Genomic DNA, 23,699 nt, shown 5'->3' with positions numbered 1-23,699 from the left:
AAATATTGTGTAAAATGAACATTTTTATACAGATAAATATCTGAAAGAAATTTACAGATAAAACAATTTTATCGTAGGTTTTTTAACAATAAAATCTACCATTTAGTGAAGCGTTCAGTTTGGAGACAATGAAGCAATGAGTGCATTGACTAAGTTGTTCTAAAACACAAACAGCTTGTATTGTAATGCAGCTTGCAAACGGTCGTGATATGTACACACAGTCTCTTTTTAGAGTTGAACCTCGCCTGTACAAAGTAAAAACTGAAGCAACTGAGCTTCAAGTTGTATTATTAGGCTTTTCCACTTAGCTAAGCCTTAAGTTATATCACAACTCAAATGTGTGGCACATTTATAATTTGTGATAGACTGCAGCATTCAATGTATGATACTTCTATAGACACTAAAATGTGCATTTTGCCTTGAAACAAAACTGGTCCTCCTTCTTTATATCTAATTCTGCTATAATCTGCAATTAGTTGTTGCAGTGCTGCAATAGCAAAGCATGTAGTGCAAAGAAATCAAAGTTAACCATTCTGTCTCCCTCACTCGCTCTCAAACAATAGATTTGGCACTGTTAGGCACAATATATTGATGACCTTAACCCAATTATAATCTTAACTGTTGCCTCTTTCTACAAAAACTATCTTTAAAAATATATATTAATCTCTGTGCAATCTTACTTTCACACAAAGGCTCAATGTTAAAACAGTGCGGGTTTTAGCATGACACAGAGTGCAGCAGAAAACATAAAAAGACAGGAGTGACAGATTTGTTAACAGGATTTGTGCTTTTTACTTTCTGTTTTTACACCAGGAATCATTCAAATGAAGTGGTGATTGACATTTAGGATTTAGGCCTGTGATACATCAGCACAACATTTTCTTTAAATAAATCCACTCTTAAGGCAGCAAAGACGCTTATGTGGCAAACTTTTTAATTAAAATATTCGAAGTGAATTTTGTTTAGAAATGTAGGTCTCTGAATGTTCCCAGTAAACACAGTTCAGCTATGTGGCAAAGTCATGAGTGGCAGCTAAAAATGACTTTTTTTGTACATTCTACCAATAAAAAAATCCTACAACCACAAATGTAATTGTCTCTCTGTGGCTGTAGTTCATGCACATTTTTACTAGTATTCATAACAGCCATGTGGCACAATTTTGTTCTGACTATACAACAAATAACTTTTTCAAAATCATTTGCTTAGATAACTTAAAAATAATATAAAAATAAACAATGCATTTGACTTTTCCTTAACATAAAAAATGGACGGAAAGTCTAAACAATAACACATTTCTGAATTACAAATGAAATGAATGGACACAGTAATCCATCAAATGTAACATACAATATGAAGGCAACGGTTCTTGGCTTAATGCTACTTTTAGCATCACAATACTAGGCCAGGACAAAACAATACATACAATAAACAAATTAAAATGATGGAAAGAAATATACAATTTTTTTAAAGATAAATACAATATTTATAATTGATATGTTACAAAATAACCCCCCTTGGTGACTGCAAGTGTTCATGTGAAATAAAGTGTTGCAATGAGTAAGACGATTTTATTCCTTATGACATTAATAAGGAATAAAATGTGCTTTTCATAATATTTAAGTGGATCTGAAAAAAATTCAAGACAAGTGTATAAATATTTAGCTACAACTTTGGCAAAATCACAAAAGTCTACAATTGTATAACCACATACAAAACACATTAGGGAAAAAGGGTAAAGAAGTCAAAAGGACAATTGTCTGGTACAAGAAACATAGACTTCACAGTAGCCTAAGAATGCAATAGTATACAGTGCTAGCAATAATTTGAAAAAAAAATGTTGCAGATCACACTTGCTTAACAGGAAGCTCTAGCAGTGGAAGTATATTTTTTTTACCAACAGACAGTAGCATTTGTTCTCTGTCAGTGTGCTTGTTGAAGGCAAGAGAATTCAATATCAAAGTTACAATTTCTAACTACAATAAGTTACAAAGTTTCATTTCATTAAGATGACTTAAGCAATGATAAACCCTCCCGCCCTCATCTCCCACCATGTGACAAATTCATATATTTATCTATTTTCCAGTTTGATGGCTCATACCTCCTTGGCCCCCTTTTTTCACCACAAAAAAATATTTCACATTATAGAGATAAACAACCATTGTGATTCTAATTATGAGTACAGAAAAATGTTCTGAGGCATTTTTCATCAGTGTTTCATGATAATCAAAATGGTGCATCCACGAAGTTCCTCCCAACACATAGCAAGTACTAGACATAGCCAAGACGTAATCAGAAACTTTATACAAAATCGGAGTCGTTTTTCCATAGTCTTCAGGACTGAGAAATGTGAAAATATGACAAAAGTTCAGTCAAAAATGGAATTGTTCATGAAGAAGTAGATTGTTTGCATGTTGATTTTTATAGTTCAAATAAAATCTTTAAACAAAGTCTTTTTGTAGCATTTAAATGTGTTGCCGATTTTCCTTGGAAGGTCACGTTTCCATCAGCACAGCATAATATAATAAACATGTCCCCTGAAGGCCATCCACTGAAGCTTGTGCCACAGTAGGTAAATGAAAGTGACTTTACATCGGTGGAACTACAAGCCCAGACATAGCTGAAAAAAAGAAATTGCTTTAATTATTAAATATTCACACAAAAAGACAAGTTAACTGAAAGTCACTTATGGTACAATGATTTTAAATTAGATTGCTTCCGCGAAACATGGAGATATTTTAGTTGTAATTTGAAATAAACAATACATTTTAGTATCAGCCTAGAGATGGACGCAGACAGCATGAAAGAAAACAAAAATATGAATGGTGACAAAACATCCATAAAAAACATGACTTTTCAATGAGGATTCTGAATTAGTTCTGAACAAACCTTTCTGCCTGCAATATGTGTCATATTCCACCTAGAATCTTTTTAATGGCAAAGCTTGGCCCCGACTCCCCAGAGAAATGCTGTGTTGAAAGCTGAGAAACAACATGTTCAACTCTGGTAATGCCGGGCAAGGCCATCCCACTCACTATTCAGGGACTGGGCATTTCAGGGGTTCCTTAAACAATAATCTTTCTGAACTAGAATTTGGGGGTCACTGGAAGACTTCCATGTGTGTTTCTTTAATATATGTATTATAGTATTATGCCTCAGATTGTGTGCTACATGAAGGAATCCCCTGATGTGCCATCTTGAATTTTCAACAGTGAACGTGGTTTTGGTCAATATTGAAATGTGTTTTGTTTTGATTCAAAGTGATAATTCTAATTATTGTATGTACAAGAATGATTAAGACATGTGCTCATGAAGTGAAGCAAAATTCAATTTCTCACTTCATTAATTTTCAGAATATTAATTTGTATCAGGCACACTAGCAAAACTTTATGACCAGAAAGATTCATGCATGTACAATTGTTATGTAAGCTAATCACCTGACATTATTATTTATGTGATGTCATGCTACAAGGATTTATTTCAGCCATTACTGTCATTTGCATGGTCTCTAGGTCTGGAATATCAGAAAGAGAAGTCTCAACGTATCTGGTATTACTTATATTCCAAATGTGTTCCAAGAAACATCTGTATCAGATTTATTCTATCAGTAATTTCAGAGAGATTGCTCACTCAATTACTGCCCTAATACAGTTATGGCTTGATAATGGCTGCATGGCAGTTGAACTTAAATTTTAAATGTAACTAAAAATGTCAAAAGTTATAACATACTACATCTTAATGTCATTAATATTTCTTTAAGAAGGACACTTTAAAGTAATAGTCTTGAGATCAAAATATTTAGAAATTTTAATTATACAGATTTAAGCACAGGAAGCAGGTATCATACTCAGGAATTCCAAATATCTTGTATTTATGCACATGTTTCACCCCTACATGTAGAAGATCTGATCAAAACATATCAGATATTCGTCCAATATATTTTAGAATATGAACAATCTGCTCTTTCATTTCCTTACACTGACACAGGTGTGTTGATTTGATTTAAAAAGGAACAGAACAAATAAGCTACGTAGGCCATGCAAGGTTAATATATGTTCACTTCACATAAACTATTATATCTTTAAGTGGCAACATATTTATTGAAGAGATTTTTCCTAAATGGTTTATGATTTATGATTGAAGTTCTGTGATATGCTGTGCATTCAGGAATAATGTAAACAAAATAATTTGTCTTTGAACTGTCCAGAAATGCATACTCCATAGTATGATTTTAAGAAATGCAATATGGTTTAGTCTAGTTGAGTAAAGTGTGATTTGCAGTCCCTACACTCAAGAAACTCTCACATATTCAAAATGATATGCGCCAGGTTATGCAAATTGCAACAGCGGCAAGTACTTTTGTAACAAAATGTGCACTGAGCGACCAATAGAAATCTGAACTTCTACAAAATTAGTAGAGAAAAAATATATTTTTTGCTGGTCAGCTTGTACAAATTCCATTACAAAATTGCCCAAAATGGTGGGAAATTGTGCAGCATTGGTTAAAATATCCCAACTACAGAGCAATGTACATAATATCTAGCTATGAGCCAAAGTCAAAAAGCCTTTTTCAATGGTACATCCCACTGAAAAATGCGTTGTGAATCAGACACACATTTTTCAATGGGGTTTTCCCATTGAAAACACTTTTGTAAATCAGGTCCTTTGTATTTTGTTTACATCACTGGCAAACCATTTCACAATACATTTAGGCGAGAATGCCAGGTGACAATTCATTTTTTCCAGCTTTCTCAAATTGCAATTTCTCAAAGCAAAAAGAATACATGGCTGATGAATTGCTTGTAGAAATAATCTTTGAATACTCTGCATGTCCCTTTGCAACCCCATCCCCGTTTCTATACTTAAACTCTAGCAGAATGTTCTGTGTTGAAATTGAGGATGTAGGTTTATAATAAGCCTGAGTAATAACAATATGCTTATTTAACAGAACAAATACTCAAACCCCTTAAGTCTCGAACTTTTAAAATGCGCAATACATGCACCTGTTGACATCATAAACAGGCTTAACACTCAATAGAGTTTGGCTCGCTCCCTACGTACGTAAGCTCTTCCTTCTTTTATTTTTCACTGTGTACTATCAAATGTTGTTTAAGACTTGTAAATATACAATTTAATGTGAACACAAAGTTGTCTATAGTGTTGCTCTGTCGTGAAGTAAACTGAGTTTTCTAGGGATGCAAGCATGAGCAAAATAACACCCAAATCTCTCTATATACTAGTATAAGGAAACCCCAATGCGAGACATCATATGTATATCTAACACATGTATAAAACGTCATTAATGCAACATTAAGGTTCTCAGGCAAACCTCAAAAATTAGGAAAGAAACATTAGGGTTGAGGTAATGAGACCAAGACCCACCTGGGAGTATGAAACTTAACACACCTTCATGAATGATTTTTAGAGATGCAGGGTTTCCGGGCTCAAAAACGACAGAACCGACTTTGCTCAAACTTGGCAAAAGAATTCAGCCTGTCAATCCCACCTGAAATCCAAAATTTCAGGCAGAATGGTGAATGTTTGGTCAAATTATGGGCAACTGAAAAAGGGGGTTATAATGGAAGTTACATTCAAGCCTTAACTATGTATGTGGGAGTGAGCACAAGCAAAATGTACACATGGATCATACAAATATAGCATGTTCCTTCACAACATAGTTCCTCATTTCCATGTTTGCAATGGGTTAACAAGGTCTTGTCCACATTGGAAAATGTAATGCATATTTTTAGTTACCAATTTGAAAACAATGGAACGAAACTTGTTCTAATAAAATATTGTGCTTTTCTCAATGCTCAAAACGTTTACATTTTTGAAGTTACATTCATAAACTGCAGTTCATTTAAGTGTTACTATTTACCCCTCAATCCATTACCCATATTGCTATGCTACCTTTCATGTACTGCAAATCCAGGAAAGAACAATTGATATCTTATACTTTCTTAGATATTTGATTATGTTGGTGCAATTTGTTTTCACATTATAAGTATTGTTACTACACAAAAAAGTGAACTTGCAATCATAAATGCTTTTTCCGTGTGTTATTATTCCCAGGATGATGACACATTGAAACATTAATATAAGTGTGCTTAATGATTAAGAAGTGTTACATGTATTTTCTACATGCCGCTTAGTAACTAAAAATAATAAAATAAATACTCATTGTTCATTTTGAAAACATGGAGGCTAATTCAAAAAAGTTATTTTTAGTGATACATAGATATACCATAAAACAAAAGTGCATCTCATCCACAAACAAAATACTCCTAAAAAGCCCAAACGTGCATTGTGCATTAATATTAATTTGTGCTATATATGACTAGATTACACATTCTTGCACAGTTGTTATACATGCAAGATCTATGTGTAATGAAGTTGTAGAAGATGGTAGAGGTATATTCAGATGACATAAATTGATTTAGTAACATTGGTGTGCTTGCGAGTGGGCTAGGTTGGACAATACAAACTTGAGAAAACACTGATAAAGTAGCAAATGCCGTTGTTTTACAAAAACGTAACAAATGCATTACCCAAACATTAGCCTGCATGCAAAATGACCCCATGCTGATGAGGACAAAAAAATGTATAAATGCCCCAAATTACACAATTGAAACCAGGATGGGTATAGCAAAGGCACTTATATGTTGAGATACTTGTATTTGATTGAAAACGCAATAGAAATTTGCTGAAAATTATTTTTGAAATACACATTTAGGGGCTGTCTCATGGAATTATGTGCGCTGAAAAAAGGTCTTTGTGTGCCATCCTGCTCGCAAATCTCCATTTGTGACACAGTGATTTGCGGGCAGAATAGCGCACAAAGCCCATTTTTCGGTGCACATAATTCCATGAATCAGCCCCTTAATGGCACATCTTGTGATATGCAAATGTGCTCACAATGCGATTACAAATTATTTTAAAATGCATGGACTCTGGTGTTTTGCACACGTGCAGAAACACCACTTTATTTGTACCATTCTTTTGTAAAAGATGTAAATGTCCCCTGCAAATAATGCTTTGCAGATGGCATTAACAATGGATTCTATTGTACTTTTAGCAGGTGCAAAAAAGGTGGATTTTGTTTAAACCTGCATGAAAATCTCTCTTAGGCATAACATTGTGTGCCATTCGAAGTTGGAGTTGTAATGCTTACTGAAAATGTTAATTCCGTTTCATGTTCCTTCTCCAACTTCAACTGGCAGCAAAAAGGCCTGGAGTGTAAAAGTAAATCTCTAACTCCTTGGGTGTCAATTTAAATGAAATGCAAATTGCATGCAAGGGGCTCCTGACATTAGCACTTACATGCGGTTGTGTCCCCTGCATGGTATTTTCAACATTTACAAAGCAGGGTGTAATTGTGAAAAGTAAAACAATGTGAAATCTCCTTTACTCTTACGCTAAGTTTTGAATCACTGTCTACAAATTAGCCTTTGCAGGTGTCATTTTAAAATGGATTCCTATGGAATCTGTATGATCATTAGCATGTACAAATGTAAAGCGTATTCCATAGGAATCCGTTGGTTTTACACCTGCATAGAAATGTCATGAAGGCATAAATCCTGGTGCTCTTCCAAGAGGAGGGAAGCATAGCACATCTGCAAATTCCCCTTTCTTTAGATCGTATACCTTAGAAGAGCACAAAAATGCCCTGCAGTGTAGAGGTAAGTCAAAAACACCTTTCTTTTACATCTCATGTTTACTCTCCTCTGCATTATAAGTGGCCCTCTACTGCTTTTATGCCTTACGTTTGTACTTTAGGGCTTGTGAAATGTCACTGATACAGTTTTCAATCTGTGTACTTATGTATTCAATTTGTTTTAGAATATTTACTGTGCTTGTATTGAGCATCGAAAATTAGGCCTTGTGGTCTTGAGAATTGAAAACATGGACTAATGTTGGACCTGATTGACACCCTTTTTACTTGACTTGTGTGTGCAAAGGGTACATGCAAGTGAAAGAAAGTGCTCAATTTGGTGGCCTAGCAAATTCATGAAAAGGAAGCTGTCTCCATGAATTCCATTGCAACGGCAGTTTCAGTCTATCCATACAATCTGCAACATGGAGGCATGATACAGGAGTGGCAGGTTAATTCTGGTGTCCATACATATTCTCAAAGAGATGCGCCTTATGATGCACCCAATTATCTAGCAGTTTCTTCTGGGATGTTCCTGATCTATCAAGTGCAAGAGGTTGGCACAAATCAGACAGGATTCTTCTCAGAGCCTTGCTAACAACGATATGCTACAGATAGAAATGTGCATGTGAAGCCTGACCATTTCGACCACTTTGTTACTGAAACTGGGCTGCAAATGTTAAAATGGCATAGTCAGTCATGCACCCCATCACTGGCAATGTACCAACAGCACAAACATGAGTGAGAGGATGTCCCTGCCTGCCACCCATGTGGGCATGTAGGCAATTGCTTAATGTAAGTGCTGGGTGTGTGCCTGACACTTAGATATACATGAAAGAATGATCTGTGGGCCTTTGCCCGGTGGCCTAGACCTCCTCTTGAACAAAATCATCCTTAGTGAATCAGTGGACTTGTGCAAAAGACATGATGTCAGCAGAATGGAAGAAGCGTTTTGCTGCTCACATTCAGCTTTCATCTTTTTTGTCAAATTGGGCCTTAGAGTCTGTAGGGATTGCATTACAGCAGTGAGATGTAGGCAATTCAGGTTGTTGGCATTATTGTGCATTGGATCCTTGGTGCTGGAGGTGGTGTAAGACGAAATGTACACCAGGTAAATTATCCCTAGGGCCATGGAAATCTCCTTTTAAATAAAAGAGGTTATTTATTATACAGATATTCATTGATGATGAGGCAGCCATATTGCATACCATCATTCATGGTAATTGTGATGAAATGAAATGAATTGATATTTTATTTATATCGCGCTCGTACACAAGTGTTTCAGAGCGTGACCAGGCAAAAAGGGAGGGGAACAAGGGAGAGAAAAAACAGAAAAAACTGCGATCTTACTAGGCCCAGTGACATTTAAGAAAGTGCAAGTGCATGGGAAAGGAGGGGGCAGGGGGGAGTGGAAAGTGCAAAGCAGAGGAGAGAAAACATAAATAAATATTAAATAGAATAAATAATAAATAAGGGCTTTAAACCATGGTAGTGCAGCCAGCAAGTGGCAGGTGAAAGTTAGTCAGAAAGGTATATCTGATAAGTGCAGATGAAACGTGGGAGAGGGACTGTATGGGTACAGATACAGAACCCTAGTGCAGATGCTGGCCCGGATGCAGTGCAGGAGGGTGGCAGGGTGAGCAGGTACCTGGGCCCAAAAGAACAGAGGGAGGCCAGGTGCACAATGCCATGAGAAGAAACAGATCAACAGGGGAGAAGAGGGCAAAGGCAGAAGCAAAGAGGAAGGTCTTGAGAAGTTTCCAGAACCCAAGATGTTTTTGCTCAAGTTTCAAGGTGGCCGGGAGGCTGTTCCAAAGGGAGGCACCAGCCGAAGACAGCGATCTAACTCCAGCTCGTTTTTTTGCAAAACGACTAACCCTGAGGGAATTAGAAGTAGAGGAGCGAAGGGCTCGAGAGGGGAGGTATTTACGGAGGGATAATTGAAGGTATTTTGGACCCATGCCCAGAAAGCCTTGTGGACGATGCAGAGGGTTTTAAATGTAATCCTTGCATCCACTGGGAGCCAATGAAGGGATTTCAAGGCTGGAGAAATACTATCCCAGGGCTTGAGGCCAAGGACAAGTCTCACAGTCCTGTTCTGGATTAGTTGTAGAGGGCGTAGAGTGGAGGCAGGTAGATTTAGGAAGAGGCTGTTACAGTAATCCAGTCTGCAAAGAACCAGAGCTTGGGAGACAGTGAGCTTTTGAGGGAAGGAGAGGAAAGGTAGAGTACCTCTAAGGAGGTGAAGTAAAAAGTTAGATTTTTTGGAGACAACAGAGATGTGTGCGGAGAAGGAAAGTGTAGAGTCAAAGATAACGCCAAGGTTCTTAGCAGCGCAAGTGCGCAAGTGGGGGTGGGAGAAGGGCCAAGGGAGGCCGGCCAGAGAGTGAGAGGAAAGGATGGAGATGGTGTACCAATAAGGAGGATCTCAGTCTTGTTGGCATTTAGACATAGATCATTGGCGGCACACCCATTTTGAATGGCGATTAGACAATAGGAAGGAGAGGAGGAGGCTGAAGGAAGCCTGAAAATGAGTTGGGTGTCGTCAGCATAGCACTGGAAAGTTGAGCAGAACATTAAGATGCAGTAAGCGAGAGTTACCAGGTATTGGTTGAAAAGCCAGGGCGAGAGGATAGACCCCTGTGGAACACCACATGTGGAGGGGGAGATAGAAGATAGGAAGGACCCAAGTTGTACCTGGGAGGGTTGATCAGAGAGAAAAGAGGTCAGCAAGGCCAGAGCCTGATCAGTGATACCGAGGTTGTCACGAAGACGATTGAGCAGGGTGGTATAGTTGACCGTGTCAAACGCAGAGGAGAGGTCAAGTAGGATGAGGACAGAGGGAATGTTAGAATCGAGGTTGGAGAGCAGGTTTTAACGGATGTTCAGGAGAGCAGTTTCCGTACTTCTGGCAGCTCTGAAGCCAGATTGGTGGTCTTGGAGGGAGCCAACAGAGTGAGAATGGAGATTAAGCTGAGAGATGGCCAGCTTTTCCAGGAGCTTGCCCAAAAAGGCAGCCATGGAAATTGGGTGGTAGTTTGCCGGACATGACGGATCACTAGTGGATTTCTTGAGCAGAGGATGCACAAGGGAGTGTTTAAGAGGGGTGGGGAAAGAGCCAGAGGCAAAGGAGAGGTTGCAGAAATCAGCAAGGTCTGGCGCAAGGGTGTCAATGTGGCCCTTAATGGTTTTAGAGGAACAGGGATGGGCCTGTTTTGATGAGGCTTTCATAAATCAGACTTGTCTAGATATCTCATCAGGGGAGAAAAGAGGAAAGGAGGCGAAAGGGGGATGAGGGGTAGCTGAAGGAGGGTCAGCAGGCTGAGAAGGAGAGGGAGGAGGAGGGGGAGTGGAGGAGAGGGTGGACAGGATGTCCTGCGTTTTAGAGATAAAGTGAGAGGCAAGGGCATTGCAAAGATCCTGGGAGGAGAGAGGAGGGGTGGAGACTGCAGCAGGGTTGGCCAAATCCTTGCAGATTTTGAAAAGTTCAGCCGAGTTGTTAGATGCCGCAGAGATGCGGGCTTGTTTGTGGACTCTCTTCTTAGTGTGGATGGATGCTATTATGCCATATGGATAATTTTCCAGAAATGTTCTTTTATGAGTCAGTGTAAACTTTTTCAGTAAAAATCAAACATGTAATAGTGACAGACCAGATCAGTGTGTGATATGTTTAACTCCTCAGAGGAGGAAGTAATTTGAGACAGCCATTTTCTGGGACTGGATGGGAAAATTAATAAAGTAATTGATGTAACAATCACGAGCAGTTATGTACTTTAGTAAGTAACATGATTACAAGATGGATGGGAGTTTATCGCCCCTGTGTTTAGTATAAAGCATATCTCATTAAGTCATGATTGCTAATTTGGATATATACTACAGCAGCAATAAACTGCCATTGTTATTTAAAATAGTGCACACAAGACCATGATTCAGGTAAATATCTTTTTTAGAACTGGGGTTCTAAACTGGAGATTTGTAGAGTGGTAAATTAAAGAAGCCACAGAAGAAGCACACTTTCGTTATATTGGTCAAGTTGAATGTAGCATATTGACCATCGTAGAATAAATATTTCAATATTCTACTTGGAAAATATTTCTTGTATACAAGCCGAGGTCTGTGGAAAGAGACTGATCAAAACCCTTTAATAATGTAATGCAGAAACATAAGACGCGTAGGTATCATCCTAAATTTATGGATATCAAAACAAGCTACCACATTTAGTCAATAACAGAGCTCATCCAAGCCCCATCAGATGAGTATAAAATACTGTAATAGCTCAAATACATGTTAAACTGTGCATTTATATAATCTGAACTGTAACAGTAACTACCAATGAAACAGAGCAAAAGCTCAAAAAATTCAAAGGACAATCTACAAAAATCGATTTCCCTAATTTCATAACGGCAGATTAAAAATGTAATTAGACATTTTATAATAATGTCCCAGAGGCTACCTGTAAGTGGAACAGTGTTGAGTAGGGCAGGTATAGTATTGTTCAGTTGAAGTATGGTGAGGATAAGTATGAATGTGGTTCTTCGCCTTGCTCTTTCCCGCCATTAGGAAGATGGATTCCGAAAAAAAAGGCTAGGTAAGGATGAAAGAAAGAAGGATGGGGCTATGCAAACCTTTTTGAATTAAATAACCAATAAAGAACAGTGTGTTTTCTATTTTTAAGTTTGATTTTTATTGTATTGAACTTATAATGTAAAAGACAGCCATTCTATCATTTAGAATATTTGACTTTATTCCATTCAAGACATCACTAATCTTTCTTTTGCCATTCAGGATTTTCTAGCAGAACCTGACTGATATTGTTCAGTAGCCAATACATTGAATTAGATGAAAATCTAAGTTAAAGGTTATATACAATCTTCATCAAATGATGGGTGTCAAACCAACAAAGCAGAAAACCCTGTATGTGAATGAAAATAAGGGGGGCAGAATTGTATATTTAAAATTGTATGATTTTATGAGTTATTGGTAGAACACAGAGTATATTCACCTTCACCACTACACAACAACCCTCAACTGGTTTATAAATTAGGATTTTCACGAGTTCTTTGAATAGCTGTAGCTATATTATATCTATAACCTAATTTAAAGTGGTACACTATCCTGCCAATACAAATTCATGTGGTGAAAATAACTTTATTCTACAGAAAGCAAATTGTCATGCAGGTATGAGGATCCAATATGTTTAATATTTAGTCTACAAATACACTATTCGAGAACCAACTGTAGAAGACATTGGTTTGAATTAGCAAAATGTGTTTAATACTGGGATGTATGCACAAGTAGGGAGGGATTAGACAGTATGACCATTGCTCAGGAGGTCCACTGGCTCACATCACAAGATGGATTGACTGGTGAGATGCATGGCCCAGCAGGTCTCTCAGAAATGACGGAATAATTAAGGGACTCACAAAGGTTAGTGCCATTGGAAATGCTCATAACATGTATATGGCTTTAAGAATCATATGCAAAATAATATCCCAGAATATGTATGCATTTGTATTTATTAATACACTTGAAAGATGATACTCCAAGAAGCACTGAACAAAGAGCATATTAATGGCTGAACCAGCCCAATTTGTGGGTACTTCACAAACCAAAATCATAACATAATAGTTACTTCAGTAAACAGGCTGGTCAAGGGGTATGAGCTGTAAATAGTAGTTGTGGACAGCATGGCAGTTTTTAAAGATATAAACAGATATGCAATGCAGTGTTGACCATGGGAGACTCTCACAAAGACTTAGGTCATGATTCACAGGAGTGTTTTATAATGGCCCAATCCCATAGGAAAGCACTCTATGAATCGGGGCCAAAATCTGCTAGGTTTCTGTGGCATGGTGAGAAATGGATAACGTAATTCCTATCAGAGTAGACCCACAGAGTTGCTGTAGGGGCCTAATATTCTGAGGACACCAAGTAATGTTGTGGTTTCCCAGAGGGATCCTCTCTATTGCCATATTTATTTAACCTGTATGCAGCCTCTTTGGCAGACCTGATACTACACAGATGACACACTGCTAGTCATGCTGATGGGACAACCAACGGACACATTAGCAGAGAGATTAAAATAATGCCTATCCTCTCTAGATGTGTGGCTGTGCAGAAACGGGCTGAAAATAAATGGTTCTAAAACATAAATGTTGAGGTTCGCTGACAAACTTGAGCTATGATATCAAGCGTTTTGGCCTGAGTGGGTAGGCCCATGTCCAGACGATGCAGCGTCTGTGAAAAACCTATGAATTCTTCTTAATGCCTCACTTTATTTTTCAAAACAGATCACGAAGTAACTAAGAAATGTTATATTCAACTAAAAACAATGCATAAAGTGTTTAAGTACTCTACACATAACGCTTGGCCCATCATGGTTAATGCGCTGATCTCGTCACATTTGGACCACTGTAATGCATAATATGTAGGGCTCCCTGAGCATGAGATTCAGAAGTTCTAGAATCTAGCTGCTTGACTGATGTCCAATGTGGGGCAAAGAGAAAAACACATAACCCCCATTCTTTCGCACCTTCATTGGTTTCTATTTAGAAGCAATATTAATGTAATTACTTTCTTCCTGACAGACAAAGCCCTATATAATGAGAGATGATATCTGCTTAAAAGAAAGATGCATTGGTTTCAGCACAACATAGAGAAGAGTAGGTCTACTGATTGACTGTTAATAAAATCAAGGATATCTCATTCCCATATAAGCGGCAGAGTTTTCCATTATCCACTCAGCAGATTATGGATGCCTTTGCCCTTATATCTAAGGAGTCAATTGGCTCATTTAAGTTTTTGGAGGTCTGTGAAAACCTGGCTATTGACTACCTGATCAGCTGACCTCATGAGTTCCTGCACAGATGTCCCAGGGCCTTCTTTAAGCACCAGGATGCTGCAGGGGGAATGTTTGTGTTTTATAAATAAGTACAGATGAAATAGAAAAGTATGGGGTTCATTGGTGGGTGATAGCACTTTATGATTCTGGGCCTCCCTCTTGAGAGAGAAGGTGATTCTTAAGGGTGGTCTTGAACCAGTAACTGCTGGAATTTCCTTAATTTCAATAAGTAGTTATACGAGTTTGGAGGATGAAGAAGGCAAATCTGGGGACAGCACAAGGTAACAGAGGAAGGTTCAGTTTGTAAGAGCTAGGTTGCTGAAAATGTAATGAGGTGAGCATCATATCAGAAAAAAAAGAAGCTAGCATGTAGGATATTAGGTCTAGCCCACAGATTAATTTAAACATAAGAAAAAAAACATGTGAATTTAGATCGATTTTGCATGGTTAGTGTTACAGAGAATAGTAATTTCTGCACCAATACCCTTTAACCTTAGAGACCCCCAACTCTTTTGCTGGACTCAGGGCTTTTTAATTTTTACTCTTGAATGAGTGGGACCTTTTTCTCACTCACTCATGTGTTTTCCAGACTATGATTTTCTCTGTCCCTTACTGTTTTACGGAGTATGGTAAATGCCATAGGCATCTGCTTTTGCATTGTGACACACAACACCTTTTGTGCAGTGCCACTGAGAAGTCCTTTGGATTTCTCTTAATGTTTAACTACATTTTCTTGCGTGAACTACTGTTCCCAAGAATAGTAAGATGACCTCTGTCTTACTTACCTTTACTTTATGGGTCCATCACACAGCACCCCATGTGAAGTGCTGGAGGGTTACATAGTAACTCGTTTAACCCTTTCCTCATGTAACATTTTGTTACACTAACTCACTTGAATGGCTCGTGGCAGTGGTTTCTTTTTTACTACCTGGTGACATGTTTCTGCAGGCTGATAGCTCAGCTGCAATACTGCACCCAAGGATGACCATTTTCACAAAATGGCCCCTGTCTTCTTTTTTCACCATTTCTTGTCAGTTAATTTCTTCTGGGCTTTTACTGTGTATTTTAATCAAGTTTGAGTCCTTTGTGTGTGCTGCCTTTGGTGGGCTTCAGCCCTGAAGCCCACCCATGCTCCAGTATGTCCGGAGAGGCAGAAAGTGAAGGAAGGTCCCAAAACTTCCATGTCCTTTGTCTCTAGGTTTGCCTGAGTGAAATCAGTTCCTATTGGCCAACTGGCTGTCTTTGAGGACAGCCACCCTGCTGTGTGATTGACAGCCTAGGGCTCTGAATGAATGCAAATAAAGCGAGGTTGTGGAGACTAAATGCACAGTCAAACACTGGAGGACACCATACAAAGCAGAAGACGAACAAAGATGCCAGCAGCACCCGCTTGGACCGCGAAGTGCCTGGTGAAGCCCTGCAGCTCTGCTAACCCCATTTTCAAATATACAGGGAAGACCCATACAGAACGACTTTTTCCATTAGACTGGTGGGACCAACTAGCCTCAAGACAAACTCTATCTTTGTGCAAACCCCAACTTGCTGTGACTTACCAAACCTACAGAATCCCAATACTGGGGTACTTCAACCATCTGTGACTGTATTGTCTTTCAAAGTGCAAATCCGGCCAAAGCTTCGTGGGCATCCGGAGTACCATATAGACACAAGAAATAAGCATCCAGAGTCCCCTCACCAGAGTCCAAGACTGAGGGATCAAGAAACTTCTAAACGGAGCTGTTCGTTCTTCTTTGGCGCTGAGGAAAAGTTGCCAAAACCACAAAGAGCTGCTCAATCAATGAAAAGCCATTGCTGCTGAGTCCTTCTCTCAAGTGCTGCTGCATTAGCCTGCCAGACGTCCTCCCTTTCATCACCACAACCAAGGACCAGGAACAAGGGTCCACAGTATTGCATCCAGAAGGCATCCAGCTGGAACAACTTCTTCATTTCAAAGGTACTGTGGAGTGTGGGGTATAATATCCTTTTGCCATTTTGGGTGCTTCCTACCATTGGGAATGCTATTTAACCCTACAATGAGTTGACCTCAGCTCACTTGCGAGGCCTTTCAGCTTGTGCTTTCTAAAGGTGACTCCTGAGTTGCTGTGATTTGTTTTTGAAAACTGACTATTTAAGAATATTTTTCTAAAAAGAATAGCATCAGAACGTTCACTTTGTTCATTGACCTTGGCTGTCCTGGCTCCCTAAAGGCTTCCTTATGAACCTATTGGCTTTGGCAAGGCTTGTTCCCTTACAGGTTTTAAATGTTGAACACTTTAATGCTGGGATAATAGACTGTCTACATCCCTTTGGGGGAATCTAACTGTACCTAAAGAATATCAGTCTGTTCTGATCTAACCCTAACCTTTCCTTCCTTAATAACTCAATATTGCAAAGGTGATACCAATATAAATGTTATACTGACCTCAACTGACATCACCTCTGGGTTCTGGAACATGTGTAACATATGAATGAATTACTCACCTGCTTTATTTACTTGAATCCTAACTTGGGATTAATGTTACAACTTATTACTGCTTGTGTTTACTTGGATACATGTATTGTCAGATTTCATTCGTACAGCTCTACAGCTCACATTAGCCCTCTTAGGATAGGCCTGGCTGCTCAGTCACACTACCAACTTGTGTAGTACAGGCTTATATTAAAAGATGGGTTACCTATTACCAAGAGATGAGTCGTGTGTAGTCCCAAACCAGTTGGACTGAACTAATTCTTACCTAACAGGTAGCAGCTACCTTGGTGAAGAGAGTGGAAAGAGGTTGCCGGAGATTATGGGAGGCTGTAAATAGTAGGGGTAGAAAGGTTCAATTCCCATTTGTGAGATGCAAGGGTCATAGCGGTGTCCCATGTGTGTACCAGAGTGGTGCTGAGTGTTTAGGTGGAGGGAAAATCCACTTGGTGATTGATTTCATGGATGTTAAATATTTTAAGCATGGCATCTGTGGCAGTGAAAGTGATGAAGTGCTAAGGTTTACAGCCAATGTCAAGAAGATCCCGAAGAATGTGGGCTTTGGGCACTGAGGCAAGGTGATTAGGGGAATAGTATCTAGCTGAGAGTATAAGGAGTATGGCATTTGGTACTAGGAAAATATTACTTCAGTTTTAGAAGAGTTAAGCATCCCATCAATGTAGTTCCAATGACTGATAGCAGATAGGCAGTTAGTAGTCAAAGAAGACAGATAATTGTGAAGGAGAAGAAGCTTTAGCGTTCTCATCAGTGGATGATATGAGAATCCAAAAGAGGAGATGAGTTTGAGATTAGAAGAAACGCTTGAAGGAATGTCAACTAATCAAAAATATGGTATAGATAAATCTACATTTCACTGTCTGACAATAAAACACACATTCATACTCTCTCAATCGCTTAATCTCTCGTTTTCTCCCCGTAGCTCTTATACTTTCAGATACATACTATTCCCCTAAGCAGCTCCCTGTGCTCATTATGGAACAGAGGTCACCCAATTAGTTTAACAACATATTGAGTGCTTATTGTGACAGAAGACATACTTTGTGACACAGAGTGTACAGTGAGCATAGTGAATATTATGATGTCAGCATGTCAGACCAGGTAGCTGGTTGCCAGCTAATGCCCTTTTAAATTCAGAAACACCTCACAAAACTAATTCAGAAAAGTGAAACAGTGTGGTTGATGATGTAAGGACATGTCGTGCACTTCTGTAATATATTAGAATAATGATCTGCAAACTTTGGCTCTCCAGATGTTTTGGACTCCCATTAATAGCAGCATCATGATCAATGGTGAGGGATCATGGGACTCATAGTTCAAAACATCTGGAAAGTAGCAGGTTGCGGACCTCAACGTTAGACTGTGGCCTGGCATAATACCGGCACTAGAGTAATAACAGGTCAAGAATATTAGAGAGTTCAAAAATGATTACAAGTACATATAGTATAAATATATGCTTATCCCACAAGGAATACACACACAAACACATATATGCATGCACACTCTTTTAAGTGCCTAATTATTTTATTTGCCATGCTCTATGAAATTTAGTTTTAAGAAATTCTATTTTTAATTAATATTGCTTTTAAAATATGTGTTATGCAATGAATGTGCAAGGGCGAATAAAGAAAGACGTATGAGCAGTTGTGAATGTATATATGTTTACAGTAAAGGGTGACTGTGACTCAAGTAAAAAATGTGGATAGTGTATTAATTTACAAATGTCACTATGTTAGAAGTGTTAAAAACTTCTGACCATCTAAATGATATTTACCCAACTTAGGTTGTTTAGGTAGTAGTTCAAAAATGAACAATGAATGGATTAGACCAAATTGCAAAAAACATACTTTTCGAAAATGACCAAACTATACTGTGGTAGCACCATCAGTTAGGGTCTGGGCCTTCAGCTCTCCAGGTGCGCTGGACTACAGATTCTATGATCACTACAAAATGTACTATGCCAGCTAGCTCTAATGTAATGTTGTAGTCTAAAACATCTGGAGGGCCAAGGGCTGAGGACCGCTGAAAGGCAACACCAGGCATAGTTCCAGTAAAGTCCAATAACTTAAAATGATCACTACCAGGGCAGACATGCTGAACTATTATGCAAGCACATTTTGGGAAAGTGCAAGCCATTGTCATTTTAGTGAGTGCGTAAATTTGTGAGTGGAAGCAACTTCGATGAATAAGGAGGCAAACATAGGAGGCATGCTACACTCACACTTGGAATGATTTTTTGTGATTTTTAATCTTTAAAACAAGATCATACAGGAAGCTTCTATAAACAACGTGGAGTACACTACTGGCCATCATCATTTTCACCATAGCCAGCCAATGTATGCCAAAGAGCAAATTGGGTATTGTGAAGAATTATGATGGTAACAAACCTTGCGTGTTCCCTATGGCAAGCAAGGATTCACTTACAATCCTAGCATACTGTCTGTGCTTTCATTTTTTCTGCAATAGTATAGTGGCAAAAGAATGTCTGTGAGCCAGAAACTTTGGAATGCAAATTTTCAATACTATGTTTTTTCTAAACAGATGAAAGGTTATGATTTAAAGTGTATGCATTGGAAAGTCTGCAATACACACACAAATTAGAGATATCCAGCTCACCTTGAAGTCCATTTCCATTTGCACTGGTGCAAGATGGTGGAGGAGAAGCTTGGGGCCTGACAACGGGAGCAAAGGCGCTCTTTTGTTTCACTGCAGAGATGACATTGGCAGGTGAGAATGAGAAAATGCCGTGTGTACTGCTACAGTTTGAAGGGAGGGTGACCGAAGAGGCTGCCATGGTAGGGCTTGACGGCACTACTGCAATAAAGCAAACATAATCAGGACTCAGACTGAGGATCTTTTAGCAAACATGAAAAAAGAGAGTCAATGGCCTTGCCTCTTGGAACAGAGAATAAAAAATGAAAAAAGCCCTTAGTTAGGCCACTCTCTGGATAACAGGCAAACTAGTCTGTTTCTGTGATGGACTTTCATTAAGAAATGATAACCCCCACTTTTTTTTGTATTTGTTCTATAGCAGATCACATTATGGCATATACAGACTAAGTGCATTTATTTATTTTGATGTCCAGCCTCCAAAGTCAGCCCTCCTTTCACTCAGTAGCTTTATATCAAAGACAATCAAAAGAAGGCAGACATTGCTTATAAATAGACATGAAGAACACTTACTGCCGTATGGAGAGTTGGCTGACGAGCCGTTCAGAAATCCGGGCGAGCCAGGTACGCCTAGGTTGGGCATGCCAGCATTCCCATATCCGTTCATGCTATTGCTGACTGTGTTGTAATTAGACTGCTGTGGAGTGCTGCTGGGAACATATCCTCGTGGAGAAACGCTGCTCGTGTTGCGACTGTAACCTACTGTTAAAGCCCCCGCCCAGAAATGATCACGTTATTATCATTATTAATGGAAGCTTTGTTGTTTCCCCATGAATCTACATCATGCAGCATGTTACAGACCATTATTGATCGCACAGCTTCCCTCCAGGACGCCTGTTACTTCCCTATCAACTATTACAGTTCAAGATAACCTTATCACACCCAGCCTGCTTAAAGCATCCCTGAACACACTGGGTTGCTTCTTCTTCTGGCTCAGACAGCTAACAAAAGCTTTCTTCGATCCAATTGTGTCATTTTCACTCACATTTGTCTTTAGTAGCAATTATCAGCATGCTCGGCTGCTGTTTTGTACGAACACACTGAGTGAACTTTCAGCCTTTCGCAGACCTCCAAATGCCATAACTGACAGGAAACAACTTGTTTGTTGCGGTGATTTAACTTTAAAAGGCTGCTCTCAGCTCTTCATTTTTATGACTGATATTGTTATACCCCGGCCCCTGTGCTGGTACATGTCTCGCTTGAAGGTAAGCTTTGCTTGGCAGTAGACAGTGAAGGGCTGTAACACTATAATTAGGCCAGCCAGAACAAATCATTCTGCCACTGAACGGCCGCCATATTGTTCGTTTCATTCAAGCAATTAATGTAATGTTTATATTTGCAAGCCCATTATAAAACTAGAAATGTCCTATACGACTAACATTCTTTTCTTTACTATATTAAGCTGAATGACAAAAGAAAATTGCTAAGTAAAGCGTATTGATCGCATCAACAGTGGCTACGTTTTGTTAATGGGTCACAATGACAAAACCGCATTCATATCTTGGATATGCGAGTTTTATAGGGCAACAGGAGGAACACTGATGCCAAGTCAACTTTATGCTTGCTAATAATTAGAACATCTGCCTAGGAAACATTTGCATATATCAGCATGAGCAACCTCAGAAGACAAAAAGCAAGATTGCGTGAACAAATGGCATTTGTTTCTAGTAAAGGGCATTGCAAGAGTTGGGATTATAAAACAACATTTAAGGAATACCAAATCTGCTTAGTTTTGTAAAACAACTGAAAGTATTCCCAAATGTTTAAAACATGTTCTGAGGATGGTATAGTGAATGAGTACAGTGATGGCCTCAATGAATGGGGATATAGCTGAGACCATCACTGTACACACCAGGGGTGATTAACCTTTACTCTACCACATACCTTGGTCATTACCTTGTGAAGATTCCGAAACGTTGACCGCTAGCTGGCTGCTGAAGGAGTTCACTCCCATCATGCCACTGTGAGACGGAGTGTTGGCAAGTGAAGGGATCTGGTTGTGATTGCGCGGCACACTGTATAACGCTTCAGCGATGTCAGCTGCTCGTTTCAAGATGATTTCCTGTTAAGTAATGAAAGGAGACATTAAGACAATGCATGGCTTGCTTGTGTTAACTAGTGTCCTACCTGCAAGTGCCACAAATGGGGTGCACTTTAAAGGGTAGTTGTAGATGTAGAAAACCAATGATTAGGAGTAGCCATGTTTATATCCCAACACTACCTTCCTGTTTAAATAGAAACGTCCATAAAGTAAATACCAATTACTAGAAACCATCAATTGATGAAATGCATAGACCCAAAAGCAGAGCTCTATCCTGGCATCCAAGGAAAGAACCATACGGTCACGCGATGTTGTAACGTATGATTGTTCTTACTTTTGGTGTATGACATACTGTCACTGTTATGCAAGCTTACATTAGACTTCCCAGTGCTTAGTAGTATGCATATTTTGGATTGTAATCAAGGTCACTCCTTACTTTAATGATTGCTTATGCTTTTGGCAAAGCATCTCCCATTGTTGGTCCATAGTGATAAGAAAATAGGACTATGAACGATTCCTTTTGGAGAACTGCATCACACCGACCTTTTCCCAAGGCTGGTAGAACAAAAATATCCTCCATGGAAATTGAAACGCAATGTACTATTTCTAACTGAACCTTTGTTATGGAAAACCCGCCTGCGTCAGCCTATTCCGACCGGCACTCGTGCTAAGACAACTTACCTGGTTGTTGTGTGGCATGCCATACAGGGCTTCGACGAGGTCGGCTGCTCTCTTTAGTAATACTTCCTAAAATCATGAAACAGTGTCTTTAATTACAACGTGTGCTTTCAGCAGGGTTAATGTACCGCCATTCACGCAGCAGTTGTAAACATTAATATAGCATGCACAACTCGACAATACACGTCTATAAATACTACATCTGGAAGTGGCATTACTCGTGTAGGAAGGTATTTGGTTTTGGACGCGGCCTTTGTTTCTGATTTGAATCTGAACAGAGATATGAAACTAAAAATAATATTCCCTACTGCATCCAGCTGTTCCATTGTGATTGACGAGCAAGGGTGTGCACTTCACTGGCATAGCTGCACTGTAATGCTGAATTAGTGAAATCAGCTCTCCCCGGTTTAATGGCGTGGGCTTATGGGTATTAAACAAACAAACACATGGCGGAGATATGAAAGGCACGGGCATAACATTTGGCGGTTAATTCCTAACACTTTATTGGCGAAGAACAATAAGTAATTTTCCATATCTTAATTAAACTGGCAGAGTTCTAACAGACAACATCTCACCCCTAATTCATGCCCCAAATGTGCAAGTGAGTTCAATGCATAGTCCTCTTTATTTTGAACAATAAAGTGAATTAGCTTGGGTTAATCTAGTTCTTTCATAATGACATTAAGCATTTTTCAATTAACCTCTTTGACTGTACGTTGTAAAGGACTACATAAATGACTTCTTATTCTCAGAGTGCTGAGTACTTGTGCCTGAGGGCAAGGATGCACTCAATTCAGTCTTATCCATGTCTGCATGCCACCGTCGTCCTTAATGACTGTGTGAATTTGTGTATGGTTTACTTAATTCTTGCATGCACGTGGATTTGAAATGGTGGTCTTGCCTACAGCTTTAATGTCAGTGCAGTACTTGCTTTCGAAAAAAAGGTGCATGGATGGAAAAGCTGTCATTAGATTCTTTGTTTTAAGATGTGCAAGCAGCTTGAAAGGGAAAGGAATGGTCATTTGTAAAGATACAGCTGAACTATGGCTATGCATAAAGCGACGACAGTAATCTGTCTGACTGGGAACTAGGACAGCATTGTTTTAGCCAGTGTCTTTGGTGGTGTCTTGCCTTATTTAGCAGTACAATAGTGGGAATGTTTTGCGATAGATGCATGAAGGTCAGATGTATTTTTGGTGTTTTGATTAGTGCAGTCCGAGCCCTGTCAGGGGTTAAGAACATTGTTCATGGCGGAGGGGTTCCCGGTTGACCCAGAGTACAAAAGCGATGATGGGTGGATGCACATTATAGGTTATCCTTTAGCTGTTTTTGGATGGTG

The 23,699-nt window shown here is 39.0% G+C and overlaps 1 protein-coding gene across 20 annotated transcripts in view; it reads right to left on the bottom strand.

Annotated features, from left to right (window-relative positions):
* Positions 1-912: 912 nt before the first annotated feature.
* The window catches only part of EBF3 (EBF transcription factor 3), a 201,689-nt gene continuing 178,902 nt past the window's right edge, over positions 913-23,699 (bottom strand). For 8 of the 20 annotated variants that reach the window (XM_069611450.1, XM_069611452.1, XM_069611456.1 and 5 more), the window contains exons 12-17: positions 22,364-22,429; positions 21,526-21,703; positions 20,155-20,343; positions 19,588-19,785; positions 5,380-5,503; positions 913-2,617 (exon numbers count right to left, since the gene is read on the bottom strand). In XM_069611450.1, the coding sequence (XP_069467551.1) occupies positions 5,442-5,503; positions 19,588-19,785; positions 20,155-20,343; positions 21,526-21,703; positions 22,364-22,429 (693 nt within the window). In that variant the 3' untranslated portion in view covers positions 913-2,617; positions 5,380-5,441. The remainder of the gene's footprint in view (positions 2,618-5,379; positions 5,504-19,587; positions 19,786-20,154; positions 20,344-21,525; positions 21,704-22,363; positions 22,430-23,699) is intronic. The other 12 variants (XM_069611461.1, XM_069611462.1, XM_069611463.1 and 9 more) reach the window with 9 other exon arrangements.

The sequence above is a fragment of the Ambystoma mexicanum genome, chromosome 8 (genome assembly GCF_040938575.1).
Source record: "Ambystoma mexicanum isolate Mex_15411 chromosome 8, UKY_AmexF1_1, whole genome shotgun sequence".
In the NCBI taxonomy this organism is placed as follows: Eukaryota; Metazoa; Chordata; class Amphibia; order Caudata; family Ambystomatidae; genus Ambystoma; species Ambystoma mexicanum.
This window is presented reverse-complemented; position numbering and strand designations above follow the sequence as displayed.